The 21,816-nt window shown below is 47.1% G+C and overlaps 1 protein-coding gene across 1 annotated transcript in view; it reads left to right on the plus strand.

Annotated features, from left to right (window-relative positions):
- Positions 1 to 2,014: 2,014 nt before the first annotated feature.
- The window catches only part of ARHGEF9 (Cdc42 guanine nucleotide exchange factor 9), a 195,620-nt gene continuing 175,818 nt past the window's right edge, over positions 2,015 to 21,816 (plus strand). Inside the window, exons 1-2 of the mRNA XM_083372328.1 lie at positions 2,015 to 2,085; positions 6,322 to 6,431. Coding sequence (XP_083228454.1) covers positions 2,034 to 2,085; positions 6,322 to 6,431 — 162 coding nt within the window. The 5' untranslated portion in view covers positions 2,015 to 2,033. The remainder of the gene's footprint in view (positions 2,086 to 6,321; positions 6,432 to 21,816) is intronic.

The following is a 21,816-nucleotide window of genomic DNA, read 5'->3' on the forward strand; positions in this document are numbered from 1 at the left end:
CTGTTCCTCACCCATCAAAAAAATGCTGCATTTGCTTGAGGATAAGGATTGTGACATGGTCTCAATGCGGCAGGAGGGATGGAAAATTAAAAGAAGCATCGTGCTCCACTCATTCCGGTTCACTGTTTCTCAAAATGAATAATTTGAGCTGGGTTTTGTAATCCCAGTGAAGGTCAACCCACTAGAGCCAGGACCTTGAAGATGGGGGTGACCCAAGATTGCTCCTTAGTCTTCTGATCACATTTGCTTCTGCTGACACTGTGGCTGTTGCCCAAGGCCATCGGCTGCAGATAAATCTGACAATTTTCCATTTGGGGAAATGTTGTTGAAGAGGAGCAAGTGTCTGGTTGCCATGTGACTTTTGGAGCCTAGAGACGAGGGGTTGATGAGAGAGACAGAAGAAAGTCTGGATGCAGAGTGCGAAGCAGTCAACGCTGGAGGTGATAGCCCAAGAGGGTATAGTTGCAACTGAAGCCATCAGCAAAATCTCATCTTAAAAGCTCTTCTACTTCCCAGGCTCAATAGCTCAGCAGAATTAGGGAATCAAGCCATTCGAAAGTAAATGAGGGATTAGTGAAACAGCTCCTCACTGACGTTTGGTAGAAATTGGGTTGCCTTTTTTTTGCTTTTTTGGTCCTAGAGATATGCTAGCACTGATTATTAGCACAATAGCACTGATGATGTTACCTAGTTGGGTAATGAATCATCTGCTAGAAAACCATCAAGCTTGCAGTATTTCCTGTTGTGTTTCTGAGAGATGGAGAAAGCAGGGGTTAAAGCAGGGGTCTTCAAACCTGGCCCTTTTATGACTTGTGGACTTCAACTCCCAGAATTCCTCAGCCAGGCATGTGTGCCTGGCTGAGGAATTCTGGGAGTTGAAGTCCACAAGTCATAAAAGGGACAGGTTTGAAGACCCCTGTTTTAAAGACATGGTTATGCCTTGGAAATTGTGGAGAGAGAAGATTCAACATAGCAGAACCATCTCCATACTGATGTTCATTGGCTTCCTTGGAGATGGGCGCAGCAAGGTTGCATTGACAGAAGCTCCAAATTCAATAAGTGGAAGAAAGGAGCCTAGAATGGTGAACTATCGTGAAGCAACTGACTTTTTGATTCATATTTGTGTTTCTTCTGCCTTCCTGCTGAAAAGGTTGTCAAAAATCAAGAGAGGACTGGCAACATTTTTTCAAACTAACAGAATGCATTAAAAGGCATTATTTTTTGTGAGCTATAGTTCACTTCATCCTTTGCATAGACGGGCCAGTTTGGGGTAGGGTTTGGTGCATTTACTGAAGCGTGCTGTAGCCTACAAAATCATATGTCTTTTTTTTAAAAAAATGTATTGGTCTAAAATCTTCTGATTTGAGGCTGCCAAAGACTCTCCTCCTACAATTGACTTAAAGACTGGAACCTAATAAGGTAAAATAGAGGAAGGAAGGAAGGAAGGAAGGAAGGAAGGAAGGAAGGAAGGAAGGAAGGAAGGAAGGAAGGGGAGGGGAGGGGAGGGAAGGGAAGGGAAGGGAAGGGAAGGGGAAGGGAGGGAAGGGAAAGAGGAAGGAAGGGCAAGGAAAGGAAGGGAAGGGAAGGAAGAAAGAAAATAAAAAGAAAAGAAAGGTGAATGTATTGTGTGTTCCTGGTCATTGTCATTACTTTCTTGTTTGGGCCAATCCTTTCTTCAGCAAAAAGCACTTGATCTGCATAACAGGTCGTGGTATCTTTGTAGGTGAGCAAATTCCACCTCTGTTGAGGAAGATGTTACACATTGCATTTTAACACTGCGTGCTTTCTCGTTGTACATGAGTGAAATGAAGATATCTTGGCCTTTGGAGCACTTCCTCCCCCTTTTTTTGTTAAAAGAAACACAAAAAAACGAAACACCAACCACTTTGCAATCGTTTTGTCTTGACACTACTTGCCGTCTCTCCCTTCCGCAGGCACGATCTCACCCTCTCCGCCCGTCTCCAGTATCTCCTCCTCCATTCAAACTGTTTTTGGACCGATGTCACTCTCTCCCACTTTCTAAGAGCACCCCGATGGGGCTGGATCAGCTGGAATGGAAGCAGAAGCACTTGGTCAGCTCTGGGGGTAAGTCCCATTTTAATGGACCCTCCTAAGCCGGCTGTTGCCTTAAGGCAGGGGGCCTCCAACGTGGCCACTTTAAGACTTGTAGACTTCAACTCCCAGAATTCCCCAGCCAGCTGGCTGGGGAATTCTGGGAGTTGAAGTCCACAAGTCTTAAAGTGGCCACGTTGGAGGGCCCCTGCCTTAAGAGGATGGGGTGGGTAGACAGTTCCGTGGTGCGGAGTTTCCTAAGAGTTGTGCATGGCTCAGCATGGAAACGTCTCCCTTTCCCCTCAGCGTGGCTGCTTCAGGAATTCTGGGAGTTGAAGTCCGCGAGTCATAAAGCGGCCTAAGGCCTAGGCCAGGGGTAGGCAACGTTGGCTCTTTTATGACTCGTGGACTTCAACTCCTAGAATTCCTGAGCCAGTATGGTGGAACTATGGTCCCTTCATGACTCGTGGACTTCAAGTCCCAGAATTCCTGAGCCAACATGGCTCAGCTTGAAAACCTCTCTCTTTCCCCTCAGCGTGGCTGGCTCAGGAATTCTGGGAGTCGAAGTCCACAAGTCATCAAAGAGCCAAGGTTGCCCACCCCTGGCTTAGGTTGTTTGGGGGATTTGGGGGTTAAGTTTTGTGTGGTTCTCCTCTAATTCACCTGGAACAGATAGTCCTCGATTTGCAACAGTTCATTTAGTGACCATTCCAAGTTACAAGGGCCCTGAAAAAAGTGACTCACGGTCGTTTTTCACACTTACCACCTTAGCAGCGTCCCCATAATCCTGTGATCAAAGTCCAGGTGCGTGGCAACTGATTCATATTTATGAAGGTTGCGGTGTCCCGGGGAATCGCGTGATCCACTTTTGAGACCTTCCGACAAACAAAGTGAACGGATGAAGCCGGATTCACTTTAACAATTGTGTTACTAGCACCACAACTGCAGTGATTCCCTTAACAACTGTGGCGTAATGGTTGTAAAATGGGACAGGTCTCCCTCAACGAATGTTTCACTTAGCAACATAAGCTTTGGGCTCTGTTGTGGTTGTAACTGGAGGAAGTACCTGTGCTTTTCTTTCGTGTCTGCAGTCCTGCTCTGACTGCCAGGGAGAAAGGTTGCCGCCCCAATTTGTGGTGAATTTGCACTGAGTCAGAGCACTGGTCGTCTAAAATGATTCATAAAATGTCAGTAGAACATCCTTCAGAGAATCTGTTCCCCATAAGAGTAGCCATGCAGAATATCTTTTCCCCATTTTTTTTTAAATATCTTCTTACTCAATTACTCATCCTCACTGGAGCCGTCTTGTTCTGGAATGGAAATTTAAAGTATGATGAAATGGGGACAGTTTCTCAAGGATGATCAGAACTTAGAGTCCAGTTAGTAGAAAGCCAACTTGGTGTAGTGCTGTCTTAGAAAGCAGGACACTCTGTGTGTGTGTGCGTGTGTGTGTGTGTGTGTGTGTGTGTGTGTGTGAGAGAGAGAGAGAGAGAGAGAGAGAGAGAGAGAGAGAGAGAGAGAGAGGGAGAGAGAGGGAGAGAGAGGGAGAGAGGGAGGGAAAGGGAGGAGAGATGGAGATGAGGGAGATGAGGGAGATAGACAGATATAGATGAATGGATGGTTGAATAGATACAAACAAGATCGGTTAAGTAATAAGATCATTGCGCTAATTTTGACACTACCTCTAATATTATTAAACAACATCATCTGCCTATCCCAGGCCCTTGGGAAGGATTCAGTAGGTGGACACAAATGCCAGATGCATTCTAAACATCTGGCTGACTCTGCAACCAAGCCTAATAATAATAGTCCTGCTAGTAGATGGGTCGTTTTTCTGGTTTGGGGGCACAAAAGGAAGCAAAGCCTGGGTGGGGATCCATTTCTCTTCCATCCAGCTGTTTTCTGCTTGAGCTAACAAGGCCGTCAGTTCTCTCCAGCTGAACATATTAATCTGTTTTATGTGTTCCACTGAATTTGCTGCCCATTAACTGCCATTTGACTTATAAATTAAATTAGTAAATAAAACCAGGGCTCCCGTCTTGGGCGATCCGTGTGAGCCTGAGAACGGAACTCCTGCAGTCTGGAGCCAGCTGCTTTTCCTCCGGATGGATGAGCAGAGCCGGTCCCCTTGGGCTAGACGCGGATGATGGGTTCTGGGATTCACCAATGAGCATAATAGCCTTGTTGCTCTACTGTCCTTCCTGGTGGGCTCCACTACAAATAGTCCTCAACTTACGGCCAAAATTGAGCTGCAATTTTATGTTGTTAAGTGAGACATTTGTTAAGTTGCGACCCTACCTGGACCGAGATGCCCTACGCACAGTCACTCATGCGCTCGTGACCTCCCGTTTGGACTACTGCAACGCTCTCTACATGGGGCTGCCCTTGAGGACCACTTGGAGGCTTCAACTGGTGCAGAATGCAGCCGCGCTAGTTGTGATGGGGGTCTCCCGATACTCCCATGTAACACCTCTACTCTGCGAGCTGCATTGGCTTCCGGTTGCCCTCCGGGTGAGATTCAAGGTGCTGGTGATGACCTATAAAGTCCTAAATGGCTTGGGTCCGGATTATCTGAGGGAACACCTGCTGCCGGCATCAAGTTCCCTTCGTCCAGTGCGCTCCCACAGGGAGGGTCTTCTCAGGGTGCCACCGGTAAAAGATTGCCGGCGGACGACACCCAGGGATAGGGCCTTCTCTGTGGGTGCGCCTGCCCTCTGGAACCAGCTGCCCGTGGAGCTGAGGACTGCCCCCGACCTCCGTTCATTCCGCCGGGACCTGAAGACCTGGCTCTTCGAGCTCTCTGGCCCAGGCTGAGGATTAATTTATTTTAATTGGGGTTTTATTTATACAGGGATAAATTTAATGTTTTTTAAACTTGGTTTTTAACTTTTGTATTTTTGGTTTTTAATTACCCTGTAAACCGCCCTGAGTCCTCCGGGAAAGGGCGGTATAGAAATGTAATAAAATAAATAAATAAATAAATAAATAAGTGAGTTTTGGCCCATTTTATGACTTCCCTTGCCACGGTTGTTGAGCGAATCACTGCAGGATGATAAGTTAATAGCCTGGTTGTTAAGTGAATCTGGCTTCCCCACTGACTTTGCTTGTCAAATAAGCAATAGCAATAGCAAACAATAATAATAATAATAATAATAATAATAATAATAATAATAATAATAATAATAATAATAATAATAATAATTGGAAGGGACGTTGGAGGACATCTAGTCCAACCCCCCGCTCAGGCAGGAAACCCTATACCACTTCAGACAAATGGCTATCCAGTCTCTTTTTAAAAACTTCCATTGTTGGAGCATTCACCACTTCTGGAGGCAGGTTGTTCCACCGATTAATTGTTCTAATTGTCAGGAAATTCCTCCTTAGTTCTAAGTTGCTTCTCTCCTTGGTTAGTTTCCATCCGTTGCTTCTTGTCCTGCCTTCGGGTGCTTGGGAGAACAGGCGGACCCCCTCTTCTTTGGGGCAACCCCTGAGATATTGGAACACGGCTATCATGTCCCCCCTCGTCCAGAAGGGGATCACGTGATCCTGGCACACAGTAAATATCATAAATGCAAACCAGTTGCCAAGCTTCTGAATTTCGATCACACGATCGAAGGTCATAACTAGGAAAAACGGTCATAAACTTTTTTCAGTGTCGTTGTAACTGAACGGACCCTAAATGCACCATTGTAAGTTAAGGGGTTACCTGTATTCTCCTTCAGAACCTGACAGCTTTCAGCCAAAGAGGGACCAAGAGATCCCCAAGCAAGCTTCCATCCAGGAGATGTTTAATTGAAATTAAAATTAAATATTTGGGTTTCATTGGAGGGTGTTACGTGACTTAAACCTGAGCATCAGCAGCTTTCTAAATCACTGTTTTGTGACTGCAAGGAGAGATGAAGGCTAAGGTTGTGTGTCAGGCTAGATTAGGCTAAAAAGGGATTGAGAGGTTTATAATTCCAAATAGCAAGAGCCCTGGTTTGGCTGAGTTCTGTCGACTAAGCTGCCCGATTAATATTGCAAGCTGCCCATTGTCACCCTGAGGCCAGATGGGTGGCAAACAAGTTTAACTTAAAAATAAATCGTGCCATGGTTTAATTGGGCTTTGTGAACCTGAGACTGGTATTTAGTACGTGGTTGTGAATTCAGCCTTGTTTTAGCAATAGCCTCATCTCCCAATCTATAGCTTGCTTTTTTTCTTCCCGGGCACCAAGGGGACATTTTGGGAATTGGTTGTGACAATGACTTCATTGAATCTCCTCTTGGCAGCTGAACGTGACCTGGGGTCGCAAACGCTGGAGATGCGTCGAGACACTAAGAACGGCCGAAGTAGATGGAGACCTTTACAGCCTGGAGCAGAGCAACTGCTACTCACTAAAGTAAGTCATCCTTCCTTTCTTTCTCTAACGGCCTCTGCTCCGACATAAGAGCTGTCTAAGATCTATCTCTATTGGAGGTTTGTCAGCTTTTGTATTACAGTTTTAGCCATTAGATTAAGATATGTCGCGGCAAAGCAAAGCAAAGCAAAGAAGAAGAAAAAAGCCATTCGGGCTGGAGATTGACCAGGGACTTAAAATCACCTTTCCTTCCGTAGAGAGAAAGAACAAAACAAAACTTTGGGGCAATTTTTATAGTTGTCTATCACTTGGATTCCCCATTTTTATTGGTCTTTGTAGAGATGCTACTAAAATAAGCTGAGCAACGTGCTGGTGCCATTTATGCTTTCCAAAAGGGCTTCCAATCTGCAGCATAACTGTTTCCCTCTCAGTGAATTGGGAAGGGCCATGATGATGTAGCAATACCAATAGCGCTTAGATTTTTATACCGCTTCACAGCCCTCCCTAAGCGGCTTACGCAGTCAGCATCTTCCTCCAACAATCCGGGTCCTCATTTTACCGGCCTCAGAAGGATGGAAGGCTGAGACAACCTTGAGCTGGTGAGAATCGAACTGCCGGACTGCTGGCAGTTGGCAGTCAGCAGAATTAGCTTGCAGTACTGCATTCTGACCACTGTGCCAGCACGGCTCAATGCAGACCCTTATGATAGCTCTCCTGCGGTCAGAGACCCATGTTAGGAAAAACAAGACCATTTGCCAAGATTGTTCAGCCAAGGTCCAAACAAAACATCTGATCCATACATGTGTATAAAAATTGGCAGTCCCAGATTAAAATAATGAAAGAACTAAAAATTAAAAAATATAATGAAATTATGAAATAAAAACTTGTTTATAGTAGATATATGCACACACACACACAAACACACATGCAGACAGACACATGTGTATGCTAAGGAGAAGCTAGATGCAGAGGGCTTAGTCAAGTCGGCAGGGGAAAGCGCAGGGCCCGAACGATGGCCCCGATCGGGGGTTGGAGAGTGCTAGCTTGACAGTGCAGCCTCAGCTGGGTCAATCGGATGCACGATAGGCTGAGTGAGGCGAGCCGGAGCTGCAGCGAGTTGGCCAGGAGGCTCCAGGTGAGGACTGGAAACAGCTGCCACCTGTTAGTGATGACGAGGAGGTGGTGGACTCCACACTTCCTCTCGATTCAAGGACATGTAGGGCAGAGAGGAGACAGGCACAATGTCGGTCGGCTAGACTATTTGCGAGGAGGCAACCTCACTTCTTCTGAAGGGCCTCCTACTTAATCCCACCCGAGGACTTGAGCGTTGCTGGAGCAACAGTTCGGTGCCTTGTGTGTTTGTGCCATGTATCCTGACCCTTTTGACTTGTGTATTGTTTTCCTGGACCTTGTGTGTGTCCATTGGGCTTGGTTTATCCAGTGACTCTTGCCGTGCTAAACTCAGAATCCAAACTTGTACAACGGGGTTGCTTTCCGAGGACCTGTTTTGGGTGTGTGTGTGTCTTTGTGTTAATAAATACCTGTAGAATTCGTGTGTGTGTGTGTGTGTGTGTGTAGCAGAGCAACACAGAATGGCCTTGAAGCACAGGAGGAAAACCCATTACCAAGGCAATGGTCAGATAAAAGAGCATGGAGCCCAGGGCAAGAAAGTGATGGGAATAAATGTCTCAGACACGCTTTTCCTAGTTCACACAAAAATAAAGTGAGGGAGAAGGATGCACAGTAAGACTTTGCAGAATTCTGTTGCTATATTTGTTCCAATAAAAATAGTTTCAGATTTATATGGCCTTGGTTTCTTGATCTGGTCAACCTTATAGGACTGAAAGAAACATTCATTGTATGTGGATTTGGCCAGGTTGGACCATGTCTATATTTTTGTTTTATCTAGACCAGCTTTCTCTGCATGCTTCCTTCTAGAGGTCTTCTCTGTGCTCCAAATTGATCATCCCGGGCTATTTTCTTTGCTCCAGAGATCTCTACAGTCATGGTGACCTGCTTTATGACCATCATAAAAATGGTCGTCAAATCAAATCTGATCATGTGGTATCTCGACTTATGACCGTAGCAACTTAATGACCGAAATTCCAGGCAGGCTCCATTTCTGGTTGCAAATCAAGGATTACTTGCAAGGTGCCCGTCATTCTCATTCAACCTGATTGGCCTTTTATGGTCTTCCTTTACTGCTGCCTTCCAGTTGACATGAGGGATTCCCAGCTAGGGAAACAGTTTATATGCAGGCAAGAGCAAAAATCTAAACAAGAAAAAAAAATTGTTTACCCAAAGAAGAAATAATGCTAAACAGCTTATCTTCATGTAGGGTACATAAGCCATTATCCGGGGATGCTGTCAACTTCATTATATTGTAAGATAACGTTACCATTTTGGGGGAACTGGAGCAGTGCAGTCTGTCTCTGATTAGCCAAATTTAATAAATCAAAAACTTTCCCTCTCCAGTCACGCACAGCCAAATCTACTGTAAATTAACCAATTTACTCTGTGGCTTATTGGCCTTGTGGCCAGATGAAACACACTTCTGGAGCTCGCACACCTTCTCTTGAGGGTCATTCCTCTTTCGGTCTTTCCGACCACGTTGGGAGGGATGAAATGGAGTGGGTTTTTTTTTTCAATTGAGATTTTGCAGAATGAAAACAGAAGAGAAAGCCGCAATTAACTTGATTGGGATTTTTTCCCCCGTGAAAACAGTCTAAGGCTGAGCAGTCCTTTGTGGTTTGGGGTGCGGTTGATAAAGGATTTATACAAAGCTTTCTAGCTTTCCCATTTCAACTGGTCAGGCGCCGTTCAGAGGGGATTAAAACCAGGAAAAAAAATGTTTAAACAGGTTTAAAAGACAGCAAAGAAACCTCCTAACATGCCTTCTCTGTTTATATATGCTCCCAAAGTGGTTTGCCACCAACTACTCACAAATGATTTTCTCAACCCCCCAGCGCAGGAAATCCTCAACTTTACAACAGTTTGTTTATGAATTATTCAAAGTTACGACAGCCCTAAAAAAAAGTGACCTGTGACCCTTTTCCACACACGTCCATTGCAACATCCCCATGGGCTGCGAGTTGAGGACTAGCTGTAAGCGTTAGCCGGATCTGAACTCGGATCTGTTTAGCCAAGACTGGTGCGGCTGGATGCTGAGCAGGATAATCAAGTTCTGAGTTTTATTGGGATCTGATGACTGAGCGTCGTTCACAGAGGTTGGGTTGTTTGAACATCCCACATTTGACCTGGTTTAAAAAAAATAAATAAAAAAAAGACACGCAAGAACAAAAGGAGTCCTATAAGTGGAAAAGGGAGGAGAAACGGATAATTAGGGGTTCAAATCGAGGTGGGTGAACTCATACCTGCGTTGTTTGGAAGAAACAAAAATGAAGCCGGAAACGTTTCCTCCCCTGCAGAGGAGGCGGCCTTTGTTCTTTCCGCCTTGCTAGCCGCTGGAAAGAAGGCGCTTCGTTTCCATCAGAAGACGCTTCAGCAAAATGCCCCTGCTTGGAAGGATCTAAAGTGGCACTTTGTCTCCGACAAGCGCTCCTAAACAGACCCCCGCCCGTGCGTGTCTTGGGCTGATGAGAACTGCGTTGCACTGTTTTAATTTTGTGCTATAAAGGGAGCCGCTATCTGGCAGTGTGTGTGTGTGTGTGTGTGTGTGTGTGTGTGTGTGTGTGTTTTGTTATAAGCAAATTTCCTTTTTGCTGCAGGAGGTTGGCCTTTGTCAGAGAGACGGAGCCGGTTGCTGCCAGTTGCCAACATCTGAGTTGGTCATTTCTTCTCCCTTTGAAATGGAGGCTTCTGTTTTTCTTTCTCATTCCACAGAAACTTGAGAATTTATTTCAGTTCTTCTCCCTCTCCCCTCTCCTTCTCCCCCTCCCCCTCTCCCCCCTCTCCCTGTTCCTCTCCTGCTCGCTCCCCCTCTCTCCTCCCCTTCTCCACTTCCTCTCCCCTCTCCCCCTCTTCTTCCTCTCCCCTCTCCTTCTCCCCCTCTCCCTGTTGCTCTCCTGTTCCCTCTCCCTCTCCTCTTCTTCTCCACTTCCTCTCCCACTACCTCTCTCCCTCTCCTTCTCCATTTCCCCCTCCACACCCTCTCCCCCTCTTCTTCCTCTCCCTATCCCCCCTCCCCTCTCCCTCTCCTGCTCCCCCTCCCCTCTCCCTCTCCCTGTCTCCCTCCAATTCCTCTCCCACTTCCCCTCCCTCTCCCTCTCTCCTCTCCTTCTCCACTTCCTCCTCCACTTCCTCTCCACTCCCCTTTCCCTCTCCTCCATTTCCCCCCCCCCCACACCCTCTCCCCTCCCCTCCCCTCCCCCTGTCCCCCTCTTCTTCCTCTCCCTTTCCCCTCTCCTTCCCCCCCTCTCCCTGTTGCTCTCCTGTTCCCTCTCCCTCTCCTCTTCTTCTCCACTTCCTCTCCCACTTCCTCTCCCTCTCCTTCTCCATTTCCCCCTCCACACCCTCTCCCCCTCTTCTTCCTCTCCCTATCCCCCCTCCCCTCTCCCTCTCCTGCTCCCCCTCCCCTCTCCCTCTCCCTGTCTCCCTCCAATTCCTCTCCCACTTCCCCTCCCTCTCCCTCTCTCCTCTCCTTCTCCACTTCCTCCTCCACTTCCTCTCCACTCCCCTTTCCCTCTCCTCCATTTCCCCCCCCCACCCCTCTCCCCTCCCCTCCCCTCCCCCTGTCCCCCTCTTCTTCCTCTCCCTTTCCCCTCTCCTTCCCCCCCTCTCCCTGTTGCTCTCCTGTTCCCTCTCCCTCTCCTCTTCTTCTCCACTTCCTCTCCCACTTCCTCTCCCTCTCCTTCTCCATTTCCCCCTCCACACCCTCTCCCCCTCTTCTTCCTCTCCCTATCCCCCCTCCCCTCTCCCTCTCCTGCTCCCCCTCCCCTCTCCCTCTCCCTGTCTCCCTCCAATTCCTCTCCCACTTCCCCTCCCTCTCCCTCTCTCCTCTCCTTCTCCACTTCCTCCTCCACTTCCTCTCCACTCCCCTTTCCCTCTCCTCCATTTCCCCCCCCCACACCCTCTCCCCTCCCCTCCCCTCCCCCTGTCCCCCTCTTCTTCCTCTCCCTTTCCCCTCTCCTTCCCCCCCTCTCCCTGTTGCTCTCCTGTTCCCTCTCCCTCTCCTCTTCTTCTCCACTTCCTCTCCCACTACCTCTCCCTCTCCTTCTCCATTTCCCCCTCCACACCCTCTCCCCCTCTTCTTCCTCTCCCTATCCCCCCTCCCCTCTCCCTCTCCTGCTCCCCCTCCCCTCTCCCTCTCCCTGTCTCCCTCCAATTCCTCTCCCACTTCCCCTCCCTCTCCCTCTCTCCTCTCCTTCTCCACTTCCTCCTCCACTTCCTCTCCACTCCCCTTTCCCTCTCCTCCATTTCCCCCCCCCACACCCTCTCCCCTCCCCTCCCCTCCCCTGTCCCCCTCTTCTTCCTCTCCCTTTCCCCTCTCCTTCCCCCCCTCTCCCTGTTGCTCTCCTGTTCCCTCTCCCTCTCCTCTTCTTCTCCACTTCCTCTCCCACTTCCTCTCCCTCTCCTTCTCCATTTCCCCCTCCACACCCTCTCCCCCTCTTCTTCCTCTCCCTATCCCCCCTCCCCTCTCCCTCTCCTGCTCCCCCTCCCCTCTCCCTCTCCCTGTCTCCCACCAATTCCTCTCCCACTTCCCCTCCCTCTCCCTCTCTCCTCTCCTTCTCCACTTCCTCCTCCAATTCCTCTCCCACTTCCCCTCCCTCTCCCTCTCTCCTCTCCTTCTCCACTTCCTCCTCCACTTCCTCTCCACTCCCCTTTCCCTCTCCTCCATTTCCCCCTCCACACCCTCTCCCCTCCCCTCCCCTCCCCCTGTCCCCCTCTTCTTCCTCTCCCTTTCCCCTCTCCTTCTCCCCCTCTCCCTGTTCCTCTCCTGTCCCCTCTCCTTCTCCACTTCCTCCTCCACTTCCTCTCCCACTTCCTCTCCCTCTCCTTCTCCATTTCCCCCTCCACACCCTCTCCCCCTCTTCTTCCTCTCCCTATCCCCCCTCCCCTCTCCTTCTCTACTTTCCCCTCCTCTTCCCCTCCCCCTACCTCTCCCTCTACTTCTCCATTTCCCCCTCCACACTCTCTCCCCTCCCCTCTCCGTCTCCCCCTCTTCTTCCTCTCCCTCTCCCCTCTCCTTCTTCCCCTCTTCCTGTTCCTCTCCTGCTCCCTCTCCCCTCTCCCTTCTCCCTCTGCTCCCTCTCCCTTCTCCTTCTCTACTTTCCCCTCCTCTTCCCCTCCCCCTACCTCTCCCTCTCCTCCTCCATTTCCCCTCCACACCCTCTCCCCTATCCCCCTCTTCTTCCTCTCCCTCTCCCCTCTTCTTCTCCCCTCCCTCTCCTGCTTTCCCTCCCCTCTCCTTCTCCCTGTCTCCCTCCAATTCCTCTCCCGCTTCCCCTCCATCTCCCTCTCCCTCCCTCCTCTCCTCCACTTCCTCCTCCACTTCCTCTCCCCTCCCCTCTCCCTCTATTTCCCCTCCCCTCTCCCTCTCCCCCTCTTCTTCCTCTCCCCTCTCCCTATCCTGCTCCCTCTCCCCTCTCCTTCTCTACTTTCCCCTCCTCTTCCTCTCCCCCTCCCTCTCCCTCTCCCTGTCTCCCTCCAATTCCTCTCCCGCTTCCCCTCCCTCTCCTCCACCCTGCTGGATGTCAAGAGTGTCTGCAGGGTATGGTCAAAAATGTCAAGATGTTCTCCACCAGGCTGGGATGGGAGCTGTGCCCACCTATATGGCACATGCACACCAAAAAGTGTAGTCTGGGCTCCAGTTAGAATGCAGAACGCACAACCCTAGGGCAGGGAGGGACTTCAGTGCTCTTCTAATTCTGATCAAAGCAGGAGAACTTAAGTCATCCTGGTCAAATGTTTGTCCAGTCTGTTCTTGAAAACCTCCAGTGGTGGAGCACACAAAGCTCTTAAGAGGCAAGCTCTCCCATTGGTAAAGACTTCTCACTGTCAGAACATTTCTCCTGACTTCTAGGCTGGCTGCTGCACCAACACTGCTGGTTCATACTTCAGTGGTTTTCCAGTAGGAGACCTAGATCCCTCTGACAGTTGCTCCTGTTGAGGCAGGTATCACCTGTTCTACACCTGTGCATCTGATTTTTTTCCTGCCCAAGTACAAGACGGTACTTCTCTCACCACTGAATCGCATCGTTCTGATAGGGTGAAATCTGCCAAGGTTCTTCTGAACCTTGAGTCTCTGATCTGTACTTATTAGTTATTCCCCCCCCCCAGCTTAGTGTCATCTGAAAGTTTGATGAGTTCTCCTTCTCCACCTTCATGTAGATCATTCATGAAGATGGGCCCAAATCAGAACTTTGGGGCACCCCACTTTATGCTCCCCTCCAGGTAGCTGTAGTTCCACTGAGGACTGGCTACACGCGGAGTGCAGCTGCTCAGTAGATCCATCTGATGGGGATGCTGGTGCTGCTGTCTATCCCACATTGTTCTATCTTGCCAGAAGTAGACTGTGGTCCAAGTGCCTTACTGCAGTGTCCCCAACTTTTTCTGGCTTTGCCGGCCAGTGGCAAGGGTGGGGGGGGGGGAAGAAGGCATGGTTCCATGTGTGCAGCAGGTGAGTGCGCAAGTGTGTGAGCCCGCCGCTCACTCAAGTGAAGTTGTGTGTCCTCCTCACCTGCCTGCTGCTTGCATGCCCTGGTTCCAAACGGGCCACAGCCCAGGGGTTGGGGACCCCTGCCTTACTGAAGTCCACGTATACTATGTCTCCAACATTTCCCCGATCCACTAATTCGTTGGATAAGTTACATACCCGTGGTCACTAAATTGCCTGCATCTTAACTTTTCAGCCGGGAGATACTTCTGAATCGGGGATAATTTATTATATTCCCAGATCAGACGGCTGGAGAAAAGATGTGTACCCCGTAATCACCTGACCAAGTGCAGGAATTCCAAGGGAGAGCTTTCCTTTACTTCTATGAAAGAAATTCTGAAAGTAAATTCTCTTTCCTCTTTGGAAGAAGGGCCAGAGGTGTGGGAGGAGGAAACGAGGACAGGATTTTGATTGATTGATTGATTGATTGATTGATTGATTGCAGGGCAGTTTCATTAACAAGGTCTGGGACAAGCAAGGTGGCCCCATGGGACACCTCATCTCCAGCCTGAAATTGATCTCTTTCCCTTCCTGCCTTGTGTGCAATTTGTTATTTGCTTCATCGGAATCACTTCCTTCCACTTCTCATGCCCCCCCCGGCACCCCGAATCCTAAAGATTGCACAAAGAGCCAGGAATACGCACATTGCTGTATGACAGCCAAAATTCCCCCTGTCTTTTTCTCTCTGTGTGCTTTTGACACGCACACACAAATTCTGGATCTGCAAAAGGCCAGCTTTCTAAAAAGCCCTCTGTGCTAATAGCAATCAAAAGAAGGCAGAGCTGCTGCAGAGCAAAGTTGTTTAACATTCGCCAAGGGTGTCCAGATCTGTGTAAGCCTCCCGGCCTATTTCTGACGGCTGAGGGGGGAAAGATCCCCCTGGGAGTCAGGCCATTAGTCCTCTGCCTTTCTGGGGGAAGAGCTGATGAAGCAAACTTCCATAAAGGAAAGCTTGCAGATGCGCTTTTCTCCAGGGAGGCAATAGCGGGATCCTTTGCCCCCTTTATTTCCCAGTTTTAGAGAAGCTGAAGGTCAACGATTGGAAGGGCATTCTGCCCCAACTTTAGAGTCCGTTTATTTTTCACTCCTCTTGGGGGTGCTGACTGAGCATTTCAACTTTAGAGGGTGAATCTCTCCCCATCTTATATACATACACACACACACACACACACACACACATACACATACCGTATTTTCCGGCGTATAAGACAACTGGGCGTATAAGATGACCCCTGACTTTTGAGAAGATTTTCATGGGTTGAAAAGTCATGTTATACGCTGGAAAATACGGTATATATAAAGGTAAAGGTTCCCCTGCACATGTGTGCTAGTTGTTTCCGACTCTAGGGGCCGGTGCTCATCTCCGTTTCAAAGCCGAAGAGCCAGCGCTTGTCTGAGGACGTCTCCGTGGTCATGTGGCCGGCATGACTGGATGCCAAAGGCGCACGGAACGCTGTTACCTTCCCACCGGAGTGGTCCCTATTTTTCTACTTGCATTTTTACATGCTTTCGAACTGCTAGGTTGGCAGAAGCTGGGATGAGTAACAGGCGCTCACTCTGTTACGCAGCTCTCGACATATATATATATATATATATATATATATATATATATATATATATATATATATATATATATATATATAGAGAGAGAGAGAGAGAGAGAGAGAGAGAGAGAGAGAGAGAGAGAGAGAGGGAGTTAAGATATAGATAGATAGAGATAGATAGAGATGGATGATAGAGATTGATAGATGATGGATGATAGAGATTGATAGATTATAGATGATGGATGATAGATAGAGATAGATAGAGATAGAAATATATAGATGATAGATAGGTGATAGATGATATAGATAGATGATAGATAGATAGATAGATAGATAGATAGATAGATGTAGATAGGTGTAGATAGGTGTAGATAGACGATAGATGTAGATAGACAATAGGTGATAGATATAGAAAAATAGATGATAGATATAGATAGACAGACGGTCAGGCAGACAGACAGAGACTCCATTAAAACCAGTGGAGTCAATTTAGACAAGTTCATGCCATCAGACAATGGGCTTCTTTTAAGGTCCCAGTTTAATCATAACACCAGAGGGATAAAACCCAAAAATTACCCATGCACCATTCTACCTATTTTGACGCTTGCACAAGGGGCAGCTGCTTTGCTCACACAGATCATGCTGACATCGGGCTGCTCCTTCATATTGACAGAGCATCCATTTTTAGCCTGCAGCTGGTCTCAGGGAGTGTTTTGTGGACTCTACTCTTGTGTTGTCCAGGCTGAAGCGTTGGAGCTGTCCTTTAAGAGAGGCTTTTGGCATGCCACAGATGCATTTGATCCCACTGACGTTAATGTGAAGGAAAAAAAGGAGAGCTGAAGGCTTTGGCTGGCACGAAGGTAGAAAAAGACGAATGAACTGAATCCCAAGCAGGCTGCCGCAGATACACCTTAAACTAGGGGTTTGGTGGGATAATTGCTTGGTAATTAGGCAGATGGTTGCCAAAGGCACTTTAGCCCGGTGGTTTTCAAACTTGGCCCTTTGAAGATGCACGGACTTCAAGCGCCCAGAGTTTCTCAGCCAGCCAGGAAGTCCATACACTCTCAAGTTGCTCATTTTGAAAATCATTGCTTTAGCCCAAGGAAGGGGAATGGAGCAACAGAGTGCAGTGTTGTAACACAGGTAGTTCTGAATAGAATAGAATAGAATAGAATAGAATAGAATAGAATAGAATAGAATGGAATGGAATGGAATGGAATGGAATGGAATGGAATGGAATGGAATGGAATGGAATAGAATAGAATAGAATAGAATAGAAAATAGAATAGAATAGAAAATAGAATAGAATAGAATAGAATAGAATAGAATAGAATAGAATAGAATAGAATAGAATAGAATAGAATTGGAAGGGACCTTGGAGGTCTTCTAGTCCAGCCCCCCTGCTCAAGCAGGAGAATCTGCACCATCTCAGACAAGTGTTTGTCCAGTCTCTTCTTGAAAATTTCCAGTGATGGAGTGTCCACGATTTCTGAAGGCAAGCTGTTCTACTGGTTGATTGTCTTCACTGTCAGAAAGTTTCTCCTTAATTCCTGGTTGCTTCTGTCCTTGATTAGTTTCCAATCATTGTTTCTTGTCCTGCCCTCTGGTGCTTTGGAGAATAATTTAACCCCCTCTTCTTTGTGGCAGCCCTTCAGATACTGGAACACTGCTATCATGTCTCCTTGTTTCTTCTTTTCTTTAGACTAGCCAAACCCAAGTCCTGCAGCCGTTCTTCGTATGTTTTAGTCTCCAGGCCTTTGATCATCTTAGTTGTTCTTCTCTGAATTTTTTTCCAAACTCTCAACATCTTTTTGCTTACAACTGTTTGAAGTTTCAACGGAATTGAAAAAAAACGACATATGGTGGTTGTATTCATCCCCATGGTTACATGATCAAATTTGGGCTGCTTGGCAACTGGTCCATATTTATGATGATTTCAGAACCCCAGGGGCACCTGACCTCCATTTGTGACCTTCCCAGCCAGTTTCTGACAAGCAAAGTCAATGGGGGAAGCTGGATTTGCTTAACAACTGTATGATTCCCTTGACAACTGTGGTGATTTACTTAACGGTGGCAAAAAGGTCCTAAAATTGGGCATGGTTCGCTTAACAAACACCTTGCTTAGCAATGGAAATTTGTGGTCGTAAATTGAGGACTACTACCTGTATAAAACCTGTCAAGAACTTCCATCTAGTTTAATAACCTTCTGGTCCAGTGATATGAATAAGTTACATTTCCATTGCATTTCACTGCAATATGACTGCTCGCATCAGTGGTTCGTAGTCTTTCTTGTTGTTTTTTTTTTAAAAATCACATATAACAGCCTCAGAAGAAAGCAAATTGCTGGAAATTGTGTATCAGCTGTGATGCTGTTTTTCTTTCTTCCTTTAAAGCAGAAATGTAGATCAAAGATATTCTTACGAAGGACAAATGCACTAAGTTTGGAGTTGAAGTGGGTTGAGGAACAGTTGCAGCAGAATCATAATACGGTTCTTGGACCATTTCTTTTACAAATTGTATCAAAAGAGGCTCCACATGCCAGGAGAGGCAACAGATATAACTGTTGACAAGCAGTTTTTTTTTAATGAATGAAAAAAGGTAAACTGCTAGGCTAGAACACTACCCCATTGAAATGGTTGGTGTAGATTTCTGCATTTCTGATTTACATCCCTCTAAACCTAGCCTAAAAGGGACGCGGTGGCTCAGTGGGTTAGGACGCTGAGCTTTTCAGTCAGAAGGTTGGCAGTTTGGCGGGTCGAATCCCGAGTGCCGCGTAGCAGAGTGAGCGCCTGTTACTTGTCCCAGCTTCTGCCAACCTAGCAGTTCGAAAGCACGTCAAAATGCAAGTAGAAAAATAGGGACCACTCCGGTGGGAAGGTAACAGCGTTCTGTGCGCCTTTGGCATCTAGTCATGCCGGCCACATGACCACGGAGACGTCCTCGGACAAGCGCTGGCTCTTTGGCTTTGAAACGGAGATGAGCACCGGCCCCTAGAGTCGGAAACGACTAGCACGCGTGTGCGGGGGAACCTTTACCTTGACCTTTAAACCTAGCCTTAAATTGCACCAAGCCAGCTATCTGGTTTTGATCATCTCTATTTTATGTAAGACACATTCCATCCTCCCACTACACATTTCTGTATTTATGGCTATTTTCTGTTTTTGCTCAAGGGCAAAATATTGGCTCATAACTGTCTAGCCAAGCAGCGGGAAGAAAGATGGGCAAATTATCAGACAGTTGTGACATTTTGCAGTAGGGATGGGATGGAGGTGGTCAAGATGGCGAAGTATTTTGAAAGTCTGATAAGATAACGTTTATTGTCATTTTTTACTGCGGGCACGCTGGCACACATTAAAAATGAACCTATGTGTATACCTACACCCTAACATCTAAATACACTGAGGACTCAAAGCAGTTTTCTGTGGTCTGGCAGCCATCTTTGAAGGACGTAAGATGATGTCTCGGAGGTAAAACTCGAAGAGTTGCATTTTGTGTTTGGTGTAGCTAGCAAGGGAGGTTGTTTTCCCGGATAGAAAGAATAAATAATGTCACTCTATTCTAAAAAGTGCAGTAGAGATCCAAGGAATTCTTTCTTGTCTTGTTTCCCTGTAGATTTTACTAACTGACTAAAGCTAACAATAAGTCTGCGCATCATTGTCAGGTCTGATCACAAGAACCTACTTCTAAAGCTCATTTGAATTTTTTTTCTTGCCCTTGCTGACCTGAAAATGGATTTCCAAGGTCAAGCCTCCCAATATAAGCCAAATTGCAGCTTTATGGTTTTCATGGCCAGCCAATACAGAATAAGGGAATAACAGAATTGGAAGGGACCTTGGAGGTCTTCTAGTCCAACCCCCTGCTCAGGCAGGAGACCCTGTACCATTCCAGACAAGTGGCTGTCCAGTCTCTTCTTAAAGACCTTCAGTGATGGAGCTCCCACAGCTTCTGAAGGCAAAGCCGTTCCACTGGTTAATTGCTCCCACTTTAGGAAGTTTCTCCTTAGTTCTAGGTTGCTTTTATCCTTGATTCCTTGAAAATCCAGCTGCCTCTTGAAAAAGCATCTTTGGGACATTTCTCCTTAATTATTTTCCATCCATTATTTTTTGTCTCGCCTTCTGGTGCTTTGGAGAATAGGTTGAGCCCCTCTTCTTTGTGGCAACCAACTAGATATCCTCAGTCGCATAATGATCCCAGAATTCAGAAGGGCCTCATCCTTATCCAGATTCAATGTCCTCCTAACAGCCATTAGTAAAGGAAGATACCGCCCCCCCTTCCCTTCAAACAGAGACTATGACTACACAGTGAAGGAAAAATTGAATTGATGGAACACGTTTCCTATTGCCCTCTCTATGTAGTACTCACCAGAAATAAGGTTAGGAGGTTGGACTAGACGACCTCCAAGGTCCCTTCCAGCCCTACGATTCTATGTAATTCTAGTTCTATGTAATTATGATTACTACTTTTTACTAAATGTCCTGGCTGTCCAGATTTCTTTTATCTCAAGATGGTTATTAGCAGATCAATCTGATTTCATTTCCTTGATCGCAGCCAAGTACTCTTCTATCGTTTGTACAGTACACCATAGCATTAACTTCATCCTTTTCAGATATTTTAGAACAATTGTCCTTGTCCTTTTTTATCTTGATTAATTGTGACTTTTATGTTTTATCTACTGGTCTGTGGCCAAATAAAGATTGATTTGGTTTGAGCAGACTTCCAGGAATCTCTGAACCCCTGTGGAACCACAGATTCCGATCCAGCTGGCTCAGGAATTCTGGGAGTTGAAGTCCATGAGTCATAAAAGAGCCAAGGTTGCCTAGCCCTGGTCTACCCACTGATCTTCTTTGTCCACGTCTGTCCTTCTGAAAATATTCCTAAGAAGGATCTTATCTGAGGTTAGCCGTAGCATATGACCAAAATGTCAAGTGGTATAAGTGAAAGCACCACCTGGAACTACACCCTATGGACACCCCATACTTATCCATGAAAAGTTTTAACATTCACTTCCCAGATGTCTATGCGGCAGCAGCCAAAAAAGCTAATACAATCCTTGGTTGTATAACCAGAAGCATAGAATCAAAATCACCTGAAGTAGTTAGGACGCTGAGGTTGTTGATCAGAAGGTCGGCAGTTTGGCGGGTCGAATCCCAAGTGCCGCGTAACAGAGTGAGCGCCTGTTACTTGTCCCAGCTTCTGCCAACCTAGCAGTTCGAAAGCACGTAAAAATGCAAGTAGAAAAATAGGGACCACTACGGTGGGAAGGTAACGGCGTTCTGTGCGCCTTTGGCATCTAGTCATGCCGGCCACATGACCACGGAGACGTCCTCGGACAAGCGCTGGCTCTTCGGCTTTGAAACGGAGATGAGCACCGGCCCCTAGAGTCGGAAATGACTAGCACGCATGTGCGGGGGAAACTTTACCTTTACCTTTACTAGTAAGGCCACACCTGGTCTGCCAATTTTTGGTCACCACATTACGAAAAAGATGTTGAGACTTTGGAAAAAGTGCAAAGAAGAGCAATGAAGATGATTAAAGGCCTGGAGACAAAAACATACAAAGAACAGTTGCAGGATTTGGGTTTGGCTAGTCTAGAGAAAAGAAAGACTAGGGGGGACATGACAGCAGTATTCCAGTATTTGAGAGGTTGCCACAAAGAGGAGAGAGTCAACGTATTTTCCAAAGCACCAGAAGGCAGGACAAGAAACAATGGATGGAAACTAATCAAGGAGAGAAGCAACCTGGAATTAAGGAGAAACTTCCTAACAGTGAAAACAATTAACCAGTGGAACAGCTTTGCCTTCAGAAGTCACGGATGCTTCATCACTGGAGGTTTTTAAGAAGAGATTGGACAGTCACTTGTCTGAAATGGTATAGGTTCTCCTGCTTGAGCAGGGAGCTGGACTAGAAGACCTCCAAGGTCCCTTCCAGCTCTATTCTGATTGATTCACAGAGCAAAGTGCCATCTGTACCCCCTCCTAAATTTAGAAGCTTCCAGGTGGTCTGCTCATCCAAAGAGGCTTCTTTCATTGGTCACCTGTACGCCGAAGCCTCTTTCTGCTCTTCCAGCTTCTGCTTGAGGTTTGAATGGACCTTTGGAAGCAAGTCAGTTTGCTGCTTCAGTTCACTGGAGAGAAATTCATCACTTCTGGCATGAAGTAGGTCATCTAGATGGAACTCATGAGGACTTGGGAGAACAGGGAGACTTATAGGATATTCTGTCTCCACTAGACTCCACAGCAATCCATCATTTTGGTCCTCTAGACCTGAC

This window comes from Vipera ursinii (assembly GCF_947247035.1).
Source record: "Vipera ursinii genome assembly, chromosome: 12".
Classification (NCBI taxonomy): domain Eukaryota; kingdom Metazoa; phylum Chordata; class Lepidosauria; order Squamata; family Viperidae; genus Vipera; species Vipera ursinii.